Here is a 13,697-nt window from a genome sequence, read left to right as displayed (position 1 = left end):
AGAACATGCACACCCACACTCCAGCTGTAAGAATCACATATCTCTTTTCATCTATATTGTCAATCTCTGTTATATCCCACTTTCCCACCCAGCAGCTGAGGACAATGTGCAAGAGAATTTCCCCACAAGGACCCTGCAAAGTTAGGCGACTGGTCTGAAGGCACAACCTGGGCACTTGCAAGTCCAAGCAGGGATTTTTGCTTGTTAAGATGTGAATGTAAATGTCCTCAAACTAAGTTCCATATGCCGACAACTCTCTTAACTGCTTTGAAGTCCTGACAATTATTGCGATGTCAGGTGAGTGGGGCTGCCCATCTCTCAAATTTGGCCTGCAGGGGATAGGGCAAGTAAGGATCTGGTCTTTACGGCACCCTGTGAGGAAATGCCACTGGTTTAAAAACATATTTCTTATTAGTTCAATGAAGATGATTCAAGTACTCACCATAAAAATGCCCAAAGCCCATGCTGACTGCAATCACCAACGCCAGGATAATGCACCTGTTAAGGCCACTACTGAACTGATGCTTGTGCGAATGCTCTTTGGCCTGTTCAGTCTCCTGTTCAAGAGGCGGCACATCCTCTGATTCAGAACTTGAGACCAACTTCTTCTTCGCACGTCGTCGCCTCAGGGTGGGGCTGGAACGATTGCTGGTTTCATCGCTGCTTGATTCTTCGCCACTGGGACGAGGCAGAAAGACTGAAAAGCAAACCCACAATCCTTTACGCTGTCAGCAAGGAATGTGCAGCCTCCTAGCCTGACACATGGAGTATTGTTCTCTCCATCCTAGGAGAAGATTAGAGCCTGCTAAGGTGTGTCCCTTATAGCAGGGCGGGAGCTTCCCCTTCTGCCATGTCCTCATCCACAGCCGCTAGTTCTGAGCAAACCCTCTCCCCTCAGTTGCGTACAGAGAATGACATCCTTGTTCCCTCAGAGGGGCAAGAAAATATAGATAAAAATACCATTATATTTCTTAAAATTTAAGGTGTTGGGGTCTTTAAAATTCTGACAAAACTTGGCTTTGGGGTTTCTGAAAAAGCAGAAACCCAGAACCAGGAGGAATTTTCTTGCCCCATGTACCCCGGGACTCTGCTTTGCCAGCAGTGTGGGGCTCAGTTGTTGTGCTCAAGTAACCAAGAACTTGGCTGCACTGTAGGTTCCTTGCTGCAGTGATCAGTAGATTAACAGCTGGATCATGTGGGTTGAGTCCTGGGAGGAAGGGTGTGGGTGCATTTTTAGGAGTAGGGGGCCTGCCTAAATGGCCTTTTTATCCATTCCATCTATATTGCAACTGAAAACATCATATATGCTCCAATGCAAATGCAAAATATCTGTCAAAACAGGATTGTAAGGTAAAGATTGGCTCATGCCAAGGCCACATGGCCTCAGATCATGGGGGGGGGGGCACCCACTATGAGAAACCAGTGACAGGATGGTCATTCAGGTGGCCATAGAGCAAATGGATGGGGGTTACTGTGGCTGAAGGACCAGAAATAGCCCTCCTCCCTGCTGACAACCCAAAGGGCTTTCTCCCTAGTAACTTACAAGTTTAAGATTCCTGCCAGTTCTAAGGCAGACAGTTCACTCAACATCCAAGCACATCACTAATAGGCCAGTGATGCAAAGCAGAATGCCAAGAGCAAGCCAGAAAGAAGAGGAACAACCTGACGCATTAGATTAATCTATAAATATTGTAATAGATTATTGCATTTAATGGCACACATTTTAGTTGAGTTAGGGGGTATAGGCTTGTTCTTACAGTTGTCCCTGGAGAAGAGCTTCCCAGATTCAAAATGCAGGAGGCTTCCCAAAATAAGCCAAATGGATTCCCCCTCTACTGTTTCCTCCCTTTCCCTGCCCCCTTCACGTTTTTCTTTGCTTTTCCTGACCCTGCCATCAGTAAGCAACAACTTGAGCCAGCTCCTGAAACTGCTGTCCCCACCACACAAGCAGACAAGATGCCACACCACAAGCCACAGCTCACACCAGGCACAAGCAGTTGGGCCACCTTGGAAAGGGACCTTGCCGGCCATTTGCTGTTTTAGCTGCTCACCCCATCCACTGATACACTCTGGGATCTTCCGGAGCTTCTCCAGCCAACTGGCTTTTGTATGTATATATAACAGAAAGAAGAGATTTTAACCGCTGACTAAAAGGAAAATGCAACACAGGACCACAAAGCAATTTGGCTAGGGTGGGAGCAGATAGAAAGCATGGGTACATGACACTTTGATCACCAAAAGCAAATTAGACATTAGGGTTTCCAAGTCTTCTTTTCTGGTACATGTGAAACCCCCGGCCCCAAGAGCAGCTGTCCTGTCAGCAGCTGGAGTGGTCCCTAGGCCCCGACTCTCCCAGACTCAAGATTTTGAGACCCTGACTCTGAAGGCCCTGCAATGTGCACACACTCAGTCCAGTCTCTGACAAGCCCCTGTACAAACTGCTTCTGGGTAGATTTTAAATATAGGCACATGGCCGGAGCCTGGGAAACAGAATTATGAACACTTTAAGATTGTCAAGCCCATTCTGTTAATGTTTAGATGGCTGCTGGGGAAGTCTCAGAAGAGACAGTCACACAGGCAAAACGCACTTGCTGGGTGAAAGCATTTTCCTTGCAGCAGCATTCCCCAACTTGGTACCATACAGATGTTTGAAGTACATCTCCTAACATTCCAGCAGCCCCATATGGTCCTGGGGCTGACGGTAGCAGCATCCCAAACATCTGAAGGGCACCATGTTGGGGGAGGGTGGCTTACCTAACAAGACTTCAGTCCTGGGAATCCCAACATCCCTTGGGAATAAGATCAGCCAACTGCATCTGATGAACAGGCAGGCAATTCTAGCATTTCATTTCTAAATTTGCAGTGATTAGAAAAGGCATGGGGCTTGAAGAGGTGATAGAGGCCAGATAGCAAATTTGCTTAGAAAAGGCTGAACAGGCAAAGTATTAACACTTGAAAAGAGCCTAACCTCACATCCAGGCCAAAGTGAAACTAAACAGCCTCCAATTATTTAAAGATCTTTTCCCCCTAACAGAAATCATGCAGGGCTCTGCCAGGGCAGTTTTTCTGCTTCGTTTTTTCCCTGTGTAGGTTAGGTGTGGTTTGGAAAGAGATTTTCTTCCCCAAGACTTCATGTTGTTGTATTTAAAGATGGGGTTGCAGCTTCAAAGGCCATCAACCACTTCAGCAGATGCTCCTGGTACCAAATCAACAGGTTGTTTGTTTTTTAAAGAACGAACAACACCAGCACATATGAATCGAAGCTGGAGGGAAAGCTTAGCTAGGAATGAGCTTTCTTTGACTGGCTCCCATGTTATCTGTCTCTTGCAAATGATCTCCCATACTGTTAACTGAATTAAATGGACAGCACCAAGAATTAATCACTTGATCCATCAGTATGGTGCAAAATCAGTTTCTTTTAAGAGAAAGGCCATATACAATACCACAGTTTGGGGAATGAAAGTGAGGCTGCTCAAGTCACTGCTGACACATTCATGGGCTGCTCCTGAAACTGATCTTATTTCCTTAGCCTGACTGGCAGCAGGAAAGGTGGTCAGTTGATTCGTGAAGCCTGCAGAGCATGGCACTACTTTCTGCCTCTTTTTCTGGCCAAGTCTGGCCTACAAGGTTCAAGAGACGTCACCTACCTGTTTCTGGCTGGCAGAAGGTGTACTGGCTGCTCGAAGAGGAGCCCATGTTAAAATCTTCAGGGGCAGGAACGGCCTCATCAGCAGGCACAGCTTCTTCTTCTTCTTCTTCTGGGCTTCCAATTTCTTCGACTTTCGGTGTCTCGAGTGTCACAATGTCAGAGTCATCGCTAATTGCCCCCACACAGGAGCTTTCATCTGTCACTTTCTCTTTTTCATCCTTAGATGTAATGTAAAATGACAGGTATCACACAGGATAGAGCGTTTTTCTCACCTGTGGAATCTACCGTATTTTTTGCTCTATAAGACTCACTTTTTCCCTCCTAAAAAGTAAGGGGGGATGTTTGTGCATCTTATGGAGCGAATGCAGGTTGCGCAGCTATCCCAGAAGCCAGAACAGCAAGAGGGATTGCTGCTTTCATTGCACAGAGATCCCTCTTGCTGTTCTGGCTTCTGAGATTCAGAATATTTTTTTTCTTGTTTTCCTCCTCCAAAAAGTAGGTGCATCTTGTGGCCTGGTGCGTCTTATAGAGCAAAAAATACGGTATATTGTCTTCCAAGTCCCTCTTGAAAGTCCTTCTGCGTCCCTCCTTTAATATGACAAAATATTTTTTGTAAACTGCTTTTGAGAAAAACTATTCTAGAAAAGCAGCATATGGGTTCAATAAATAAATAACTCTAATGCAACAAACTTTTACTAAATCATTATGATATAATATAAGGAAGGTGTTTTTCTAAAAAAACTACCTGAGGGTTACATGCCCTTGCCTGGGACTCAAGTTCCCATCAAACTAGCCCAAAAGAGTCAGCAGCAGGTGCTGGGCTTGCAAGTTAGCAGCAAACCCTAAGGTGAATATTTCCCTCTGTCATGTTCGGCCAGCAGGGGTTGGTGAGGCTCCACTGTTTCTTACACTTGTGTGCTTCATAGAACTACAACTTACCTCCAGAACTGGCTTGGTGGCCTCTGAAGTAGAATGACTTTGAACTATCATGGATGACACATCACCTTGGCCAAATTCAGCTACAAAAATAGAAGTTGAGCAAATATAAGATAAACAGGCAAATACTACAATTATCTTAGAGAGAGAGAGAGAAAGAAGGAAGGAAGGAAGGAAGGAAGGAAGGAAAGAAAGAAAGAAAGAAAGAAAGAAAGAAAGAAAGAAAAACAACACCCTGTAGACAAATTAGGTATCCATTCTGTAAGCATGGCAAATTCTTCCTTAAACAAAGAAACAAAACCTTCCCTGGGTTTGCTTCCAGAACAATGGCAGGGAGTTTATTCCACACTCCTATGCTGCCAACAGCTACAAGGAGACTCTTGGCTGCCTTGTGTTTGTCTTGGTTGCAAAACTGCTCCTTTATGCTTAGAGGCAATTCTTGCCAGAAGGTAGAAAAGGTCAGGCCAGGAAACTGAAATGGGGTGGAGAACATTGGGCGAAAAAGAAACTTTGCAAAACTCCACGCTCCCCATCAAACCTTTAAGTCATCCAGATAGCAGTGATGGGAGTGGAGAATGAGAGCATGGTATGCAAGTGAAGCTGGCAAGCGGAGGAGGAGGGTGGCTGAGGAGTTTTGAAGATAAAGAAAGCTATAAATCAGAAGAGGCTGGTCTGAGAGCCCATGGATGCTAGTTCACAAGAACAAATGGGGCATCGCCCTACCAACCTCAGATTGCCATAAGACAGCCCCCTCCTGCCCACCACTTTACTAATAGCTAGTCCAATGACAGGCGGTCAGCTTCTTCTTCCTCCTCCTCCTCCCTCCTCCATGTTCCCCTAGTAGTACAGTGGTACCTCAGGTTAAGAACTTAATTCATTCTGGAGGTCTGTTCTTAATTTGAAACTGTTCTTAACCTGAGGTACCACTTTAGCTAATGGGGCCTCCTGCTGCTGCCGCGCCACCAGAGCACAATTTCTGTTCTCATCCTGAAGCAAAGTTCTTAACCCGAGGTACTATTTCTGGGTTAGTGGAGTCTGTAACGTGAACCATCTGTAACCTGAGGTACCACTGTACTCAGAAGGAAGCAGGAAGGGGACTAAACTAGAAGTAAGCTGTGTCCACAGTACACAGAGTGCTCCCACAGCTGGTTTCAAATCCATGCACCTACATTGTCTGGGATCCAGAAATATACTGCTGTTTTATGTGAAATACTGCAGTTTAATGTACAGGCGGTCCTGCCCCACAATCCTCTAGTTCCAAAAGGACCCACAACGTTGACAATCACACATCATTTGGACACACCCCACAAGCCAGCTTCCGTCCAATTTGAAAAGTGTAGCATTCCTCAATTCAGAGTGAGTCCATGTAAGTCTACTGCTCCTGCAAGTGCAAGGCTTTTGCTTTAGTAGAAAAGCAACCTAGGCGAGATTGAGATGGATGCATTTTCCATGTCCTTTTTACATCCCAAATACTTTTGGAGTTAACTACTGAACTGATTTAAAATCTGGAGAGTTCCTCTTAGAAATAGCGTTTAGTAAAATGTAAATTTGTTTTGGTTTAACTTTGGTCGGATGCCCTGGCTGTCACTTCACGCCTAAATGCCTCCCCCACTACCCCCCCCCAGCCAGTACAGTGGTACCTCAGGTTAAGAACTTAATTTGTTCTGGAGGTCCATTCTTAACCTGAAACTGTTCTTAACCTGAAGCACCACTTTAGCAAATGGGGCCTCCCACTGCCACCACTGCGTGATTTCTCTTCTCATCCTGAAGCAAAGTTCTTAAGCCAAGGTACTATTTCTGGGTTTGCGGAGTCTGTAACCTGGTGTCTGTAACCCGAGTTACCACTGTACAGTGAGTCCACTGGGACAGCAAAGACATTACAGAGGTGAAAGGGCTGATCAGTGGAGGCAGGCGGGGGGGGGAACACACCTGGTGACAGCACAGAAGACCATCAGAGTGTTGAAGTGGCTTGGTCTGGTTGCTTCCTCACAGCACTGGCTCTCTGCGCCATCACACCTTCTTATGGCAAATGCATCCCCATTCTCTATAACAGCTTGCCCCTCCAGTGTATTTCTACATGCCCTCCTCAGCTTTAACTAGCTTTTTGTTAAGAGATGCAGTGTGGTGTGCTGGTTAGTGTGCCAAACTAGGCTCTGGAAAACCAGGGTTCAAATCCCCATGCAGCCACGAAGCTTACTGGGTGACCTTGTGCCAGTCACAGACTCCCAGCGTAACCTGCCTCACAGGGTTGTTGTGAGGGTAAAATGCAGAGAGGGAGAACCAGGTATGCCACTTTGAGCTCCAGGGATGAAAGACGTGAACATACCTGTATTAACAATGGCACAATCCAAGGTCATTTTGCCCCAGCTCCTATGTTTGCTGTTAGTTAATGACTGAGCATCTGCTTTGCACACAGGTTACAGATTTAATCCCAGGCAGCACCTCCAAGTAGAGCTAGGAAAAGTCTCCTGTTTGAAACCTTCCAGTCATTATACTGGGCTGTACAAAGGCCTGCTGTCTCTCTATAAGGCAGCTCCCCATGCTCACTTGCCCTTACTGACATGTCCTGGTTATCAGATTCATCTTCAAGTTCCGCAAATGTTCCCAAGCTCACGACCGAAGCAGTCGAGTCGTCACTGCACACGGGGTTGCAGGTGGCATAGTTGTGGCCTAAGGCTTACCTTGCAAGTCGATGGGCTGCTCTTGCCCTTCATCACCTTGTGCGAGAGAGAGAGATTCATCCAAGGCTGGCTCCACATGACCGCTTAAAGCTTCATATTCAGATGCCACAGCCTCAACATCAGAGCCCTAAATGAAAAAGAAAAGGAGGAGCTCTCAAGTGAAACTAGAGGTGCTCACCTGGTGATAGCTAACAAACAAAATAAATGGCTAAAGGCTCCTGTGAGTCCAAAGGGCTGCACACTGCATCTCTCAGTCCATCCAGCATTGTCAATGTCTTGGCTACTCTGAATAGCAGCACTTTTCCAGGGACTCAGACATGCATCTCTCCCAGACTATCTTCAGGGCATACAAGAAATTACTTCAAGGTTATCAGGAAACCTTAAGCCAGCAGAGCATAATCTACTAAAGCACATTCAAGTTTAGATCAAACTCAAATCCTGACTGCTCTCATTTATCTAATTTTGCTTCAGTGGCCCTGAGGTTATGGAAGAATCTAGACTTCTTCTTTGCCCTGTCTAAGATAATGGGATCGGCTTCATCAGTGCTCTTGAGTTCTTCCCTGCTACTGGGATCTCTTGTGAGGTTTGCTTGATTCAACTAAGTGTCCTATAGAAATCAACTCATTTCTTGGTGTCTTAGCTGAAAACAGCAGAAAAATGCATAGGGGACTCGTCCTTCATTGAGTCCAAAGTAACAGCTATTGAAGGAAATTTGTGGGATGAGCTTGAAATATCTAAGGGCAAATCACCACCAGCCCCACTTAAAATACACTGCCATAGAGTACCTCATGATTGATGACCGTCCAGCCACAAGATGAATCACTGTCACTGGAGTTTTCAGACATTCTGACAGATGCTGAAAGTAAAAAACAACAACAACAAAGAACAGTACAAATGTGGCACCTGAAAGGATTAGCCAACTTGACTCTCATAGAATCATAGGGTTGGAAGAGACCACAAGGGCCATCGAGTCCAACCCCCTGCCAAGCAGGAAACACCATCAGAGCACTCCTGACATATGGTTGTCAAGCCTCTGCTTAAAGACCTCCAAAGAAGGAGACTCCACCACACTCCTTGGCAGCAAATTCCACTGTCGAACAGCTCTTACTGTCAGGAAGTTCTTCCTAATGTTTAGGTGGAATCTTCTTTCTTGTACAGTGGTACCCCGCAAGACGAATGCCTCGCTAGACGAAAAACGCGCAAGACGAAAGGGTTTTTCGTTTCTTGAGTTGCTTCGCAAGACGAATTTCCCTATGGGCTTGCTTCGCAAGACGAAAACGTCTTGCGGATTTGCTTCCTTTTTCTTAAAGCCGTTAATACCCGGGGAATCCACGCTCCGCAAGACGAAAAAATCGCAAGACGAAGCAACTCGCGGAACGAATTAATTTCGTCTTGCGAGGCACCACTGTAGTTTGGAACCATTGCTCCGTGTCCGCTTCTCTGGAGCAGCAGAAAACAACCTTTCTCCCTCCTCTATGTGACATCCTTTTATATATTTGAACATGGCTATCATATCACCCCTTAACCTCCTCTTCTCCAGGCTAAACATGCCCAGCTCCCTTAGCTGTTCCTCATAAGGCATCATTTCCAGGCCTTTGACCATTTTGGTTGTCCTCCTCTGGACACGTTCCAGTTTGTCAGTGTCCTTCTTGAACTGTGGTGCCCAGAACTGGACACAGTACTCCAGGTGAGGTCTGACCAGAGCAGAATACAGTGGCACTATTACTTCCCTTGATCTAGATGCTATACTCCCATTGATGCAGCCCAGAATTGCATTGGCTTTTTTAGCTGCCGCATCACACTGTTGGCTCATGTCAAGTTTGTGGTCAACCAAGACTCCTAGATCCTTTTCACATGTACTGCTCTCAAGCCAGGTGTCACCCATCTTGTATTTGTGCCTAAATGGGGATCTCTGTTCAAATACATTTCAAACTTCACCACTGCAAACAGAATCTAGAAAGAGCCAGTTCATGGCATTTGCGGGATCACAGAGTGGGGAGCAAAGGTGATTTAATCCAACCTTAACTTCTTGTCCATATTCACCTGACCCAATCCAAGCCATGTGGACAATGCTGGGACACTGCACAAACGTGCCCACATTGAAGACACTCCCCATAGCTGGAAGGAAGGAAGGCAAGTGGCCTAAGAGTCTCTAGGGCCATCTCTGATCTAACTCAAAGAGAAAACTCTTTCTAAATATGGCCACCTACCATATGCTGAACATGAGGCAAAATTTAACTAGGGAAGAAGGGCAGACTGCAAGAGGGCCAGCTGAACCTTTGCCTCTTCCTTTTCCAGTACCAAACACACATACTGCTTCTCTCTGCTTGCCTTTCAAAGGCCCGTCCTGTTCTCACAGTGGCAAATCAGATGCACATTATGGGAATTCCACATAAAAGTAACAGCAGTCTCCCCAGTGATGATCCAGAAACGGTCTCCAAAAATGTGGTCCACAACCATCATGACTGGTAGCCACTGACTGCCCTTATCCTACTTGAGAGAAAGATGTGAATGTTGCTCTATCACCTCCTTAGACTCTGAAGATAAATTCTTGATTCCTCTGATCGTTAACTGATCTTCTCTCCATTTGTTCCAATTTCAACTCACCCTTTCTGAAAGCGATAGGGTGGGGAACTACTGCTTCATCAATTGCTCGAAGGGAGCCAATATTTCATTAACTTAACTAGAAATGCCTCACTTGATATATCCAAAACTATGTCTTGTCACGTCTGAGCAGCTCCCAGATGTTCTGTGATGAACTAGTACTCAAGCACATTCCCCTCCTTTGCTGTTTTGCAAGCAGTAGTAAAAACGGTCACTGTTTGTCCACAAACACATAACCTGATGCTAGACATGGCTGAATGTCAGTTGGTAGTTCAGAAGATCACCCAGTTTGCTCTGTAACATTCCCTAAGGAACAATGCCTTGTCTGTATTAACTACACTTCTTTGCTAGGTACATGCAAATATCAGAGGGACACTCCTCCCCCTTTTCTTTGAAGGAAAAATACTGACTAAAACAGGCTCCTAGACTGATCCCTGAAAAACTTGGCCAGCTACTTCTTTCCCATCCAGCCAAGCAATTCACTTCCTTGGGTCTTTGGCCACACACTAGCCAGATGGGTTGGAAGGCACCTCCTTTCTTTTGACAAATGCAGCTGATGTGCTCAGGGTGCCCGATTCTGCTCTCAGCCAGTGGCATGCTTGCTGTATTCACAGCATCTAGCCACACTCTGCAGCTTTTCTGTCTTTTCACCAGTAACTTTTTCCTGTTTAAATAATTGTTATCAGCAAACGCTTTGCTAAAATCTAAGCTGACTACAGCAGTGGTTTTAAACCTGTGCTCCCAGGAACCTGGAGGTCAGCAATGCTGGGCCAGCTAGCTGAGGGGCAGCTCATTTCTCATAACTGTCTATGCCCTGCACAGTGGAGAGTTCCTTGCTAGCCCCTGGTGCAGATGGAGAGTTCATCCTTGACAGGAGAGCTTGTTGCAGACAACTCTATATGGAATGGGTTTTTGAAGAGTAGGAAGTTGAAATTCCATGGGACTGAGTGTAGTACATTCCCTTTCTCCAGAAACGCACTGATCTTTTATTCCACCCACAGTGAACCTATCCGAACATCCACTTTAACATTTATTATTCTAAGCCTTATCTGCCACTGAAAATAACCTAACAGCTCCACTACCTTCAGCAATTTGATCTTTCTTGGATACAGGCAGAATATTAGCTCTTTCAAACTCCAACCACAGCCCAGTGCTAATGAAATCTGCTGAAAGCCTTACTTCACATAACAGGTTTTTCTGTCATCCCTCAGCTCCAGAGTTTAAAATGGGGGCAGCCCAACCCTATGCATGCTGACCTCCACTGTGTTTGCTTACTCCCGGATACAGCTGCAAACCAAACCTCAGCTGGGCAGGATAACCAAAGTGACAGGGCCACCATCACACCCACAGCCTGCACACTCTTGCCACCTAGGGCAGAAAGTAGAAGCAAATCAGTAGGGTCTACTTGGGAACCAGCAGATCCCAAGTCAGCTCAGCCTCTCTCTGTTTCAGGGCTTATTGCGGATTTTTGTCCACCTCCCCACTTAGAAGGCAGAACAGGGAGCTCAGCACGAGTGGCATCACTCTGCAGGAAGAGATTGGCATTGCCTTGCCCCTTCCTCCACTTCTAAGGGGCTTGTCTTATACTTATGGAAACAGATGCAAAGTAGTCCCAGGGCAACGAAGTCAGGTGGAATAGTCATTCTTGTGCAGAGTATTAAAACAGACAGCAAGTCAACAAGCAGAGCCATTATGTCTTTTTAACATTAAAGGATGTTAACTGATTATCAATCTTGCATACAATGGCTGCTATTGATTGCTCTGTATTTTTTTTATTTGTACAACTTGTACTTCTAAAGCCACGAGAAGTTATTCCAGGTAACCAGCCATGAAAGTCATTCCCTTCTAAAACACAAATATCTTAACACAGGGATTTGTGGGTAGGTGGGCTAGCAGCTTCCAGAAATTGATTTGCAGGGATGCTATAATTACACTCCACCAAGGAACACTCTAGTTTGTATAGGTAATGATTTATCTTACTGTTTTATACTCCTTATGGTTTGGCTCTTAAATTGTTGCATTGTTTTAATAGTGATTCAGGCAGCCACTTTTGGCAATTTTTAGAAAAATCTTTTAAATTAATGAGGAAATGTCTAAAATATGGCAGGGCTGTTCCCTGATTAGGATTCTGTTTTGGGGCTTTCTCCTAGGAAGAAAGAAACTAATTTCCCCATGTTGTCCATCACACCCTCTGACCAGAGGTCATGAGGAATGTTAGCTTCCCATCAAAGTACATCTAGTTACTTCTAGTTACAAGTGTGCTACTTATTTCATTTAGGTGCTTGATCTTCATTAAAATCAATCCTAAAGCAAGATACAACATAAAATGATACAACAATCTAAAAAAACACACAACCCAAACCATAACAATAAATCAAAATGATGTCACAGAACTGCAACATCTCCTTCAATCAACTAACTGAATGCCAAAGCAAATAAAAATGTCTTTACTAAATTGCCTGAAATTTATCAGGGTTGGTGTCAGCTAAATCTGTGAGGGAAGGGCTAAGAAAATGCCTAGGTCCTAAGAAATCACATGTGTCTTGAACCTGACTCAGTAGTTAACTGGCCTCCAATGCTCTTCCTTTAGAACTACTATACATTTGCAGCAAGCTACCCCACTCACCAGCTTCACTTTCCAAACAAAGCCCAAATACAGCCCCCAATACAGCACATGGCCGTAAACAAACTATGATAAGACCAATGCATGGGCCACAGGAATGGCTGGCCAATAGGCACTCCTAGCCATGGAAGCAACATGAGCCTCCATCACCAATGCTGGATCTAAGAGTCCCCCTAGATGACATATGTGCTCCTTAAGGGGCAATTCAACTCCATTGGGAAGGCAACCAATTCCCACAGCAACTGCCTTGTCAGGATTCACCCATCCCACCACTGCATCCGGGCACTGGTCAAGAACCAGCAGCGCCTATCCTGAGTCAGCTGTCACAGAGCAAAACACTCTCCAGGGCCAGCCCAAGAGCCCCCTGCAGCAGCTGAGAGAAGGACAGGCAGGGGGTGCTGCTGCAGCCTCGCCTTCCCTTGAAGGAGCCAAGTTGTCACCCACCTCCACCTGCGCCAAGGGGAGGCTTTGGAGTAGCTGCACTCAGGGAACGAAATAATTGCGCGACTCTGTGAAAAGTTCCAGTTCAGCGAAGGGCCAACCAGCCACTAATCCAAAGGCGCCTCTGCTTTGGAAACATAGCTGTCAACCTTCCCTTTTTTTGCGGGAAATTCCGTTATTCCAGCGCCGCTTCCCGCTGCTATCCCGGATTGTTAGACATCCCGTAGACAGGTGAGGCTGCTGATCCCTTGTTTTCAAATCTGGAAGTTGACAGCTATGTTTGGAAACCCCTGAACTGCAAAGTGCGGCTTGTCCCTCGGCGAGGCCTGCAGCAGGAAGCGTTTCCCCGGCGTCTCGCGGGGAGGCAGCCTTCCGAAGCCCGCTTCCTCCCGAGTAGACCTGCCCGCCCCCTCCCGAGGCCTCTCGGGGGCCTGGCTGGGCAAAGCGCGCAGGTGCCCGATGGCGAGGAGCCCTTCCCGGCCGGGCCTACCTGAGCGAGCCCGGCCCCCTGAGGGCGAGGGGCTCAGGAGGGGCAGAGGCCGGGGAAGGTGAGCCGCGCTCGGGCCGGGCTGCTCCCACTGCTGCTGCTGCTGTCACGGCCGCCGCCGCCTCCTTCCTTCGCCAGAACAACAAACAAGCAGCCGGAAAGGCGGAGGCGAGCACTGCGCCTGCGCATTCCCGCGGGGCCCGGACGAACCCTGGGAGCGGTAGTTCGCCTCTGCCAGGCGCAGCGGCAGAGGGAGGCGCGCGGGGACTACAGGCC

The 13,697-nt window shown here is 46.6% G+C and overlaps 1 protein-coding gene across 6 annotated transcripts in view; it reads right to left on the bottom strand.

Annotated features, from left to right (window-relative positions):
* The window catches only part of CCPG1 (cell cycle progression 1), an 18,832-nt gene extending 5,135 nt beyond the window's left edge, over positions 1-13,697 (bottom strand). For 2 of the 6 annotated variants that reach the window (XM_081838865.1, XM_081838863.1), the window contains exons 1-7: positions 13,425-13,697; positions 8,052-8,122; positions 7,267-7,393; positions 4,589-4,668; positions 3,648-3,867; positions 2,052-2,102; positions 443-697 (exon numbers count right to left, since the gene is read on the bottom strand). In XM_081838865.1, the coding sequence (XP_081694991.1) occupies positions 443-697; positions 2,052-2,102; positions 3,648-3,867; positions 4,589-4,668; positions 7,267-7,393; positions 8,052-8,111 (793 nt within the window). In that variant the 5' untranslated portion in view covers positions 8,112-8,122; positions 13,425-13,697. Of the gene's footprint in view, positions 1-442; positions 698-2,051; positions 2,103-3,647; positions 3,868-4,588; positions 4,669-7,266; positions 7,394-8,051; positions 8,142-13,424 lie in introns of those variants that run through there. The other 4 variants (XM_081838867.1, XM_081838868.1, XM_081838866.1 and 1 more) reach the window with 3 other exon arrangements.

The sequence above is a fragment of the Podarcis erhardii genome (assembly GCF_964252035.2).
Source record: "Podarcis erhardii genome assembly, chromosome: 14".
Lineage (NCBI taxonomy): Eukaryota > Metazoa > Chordata > Lepidosauria > Squamata > Lacertidae > Podarcis > Podarcis erhardii.
The sequence above is the reverse complement of the archived record's forward strand: the minus strand, read 5'-3'. Positions and strand labels throughout refer to the sequence as shown.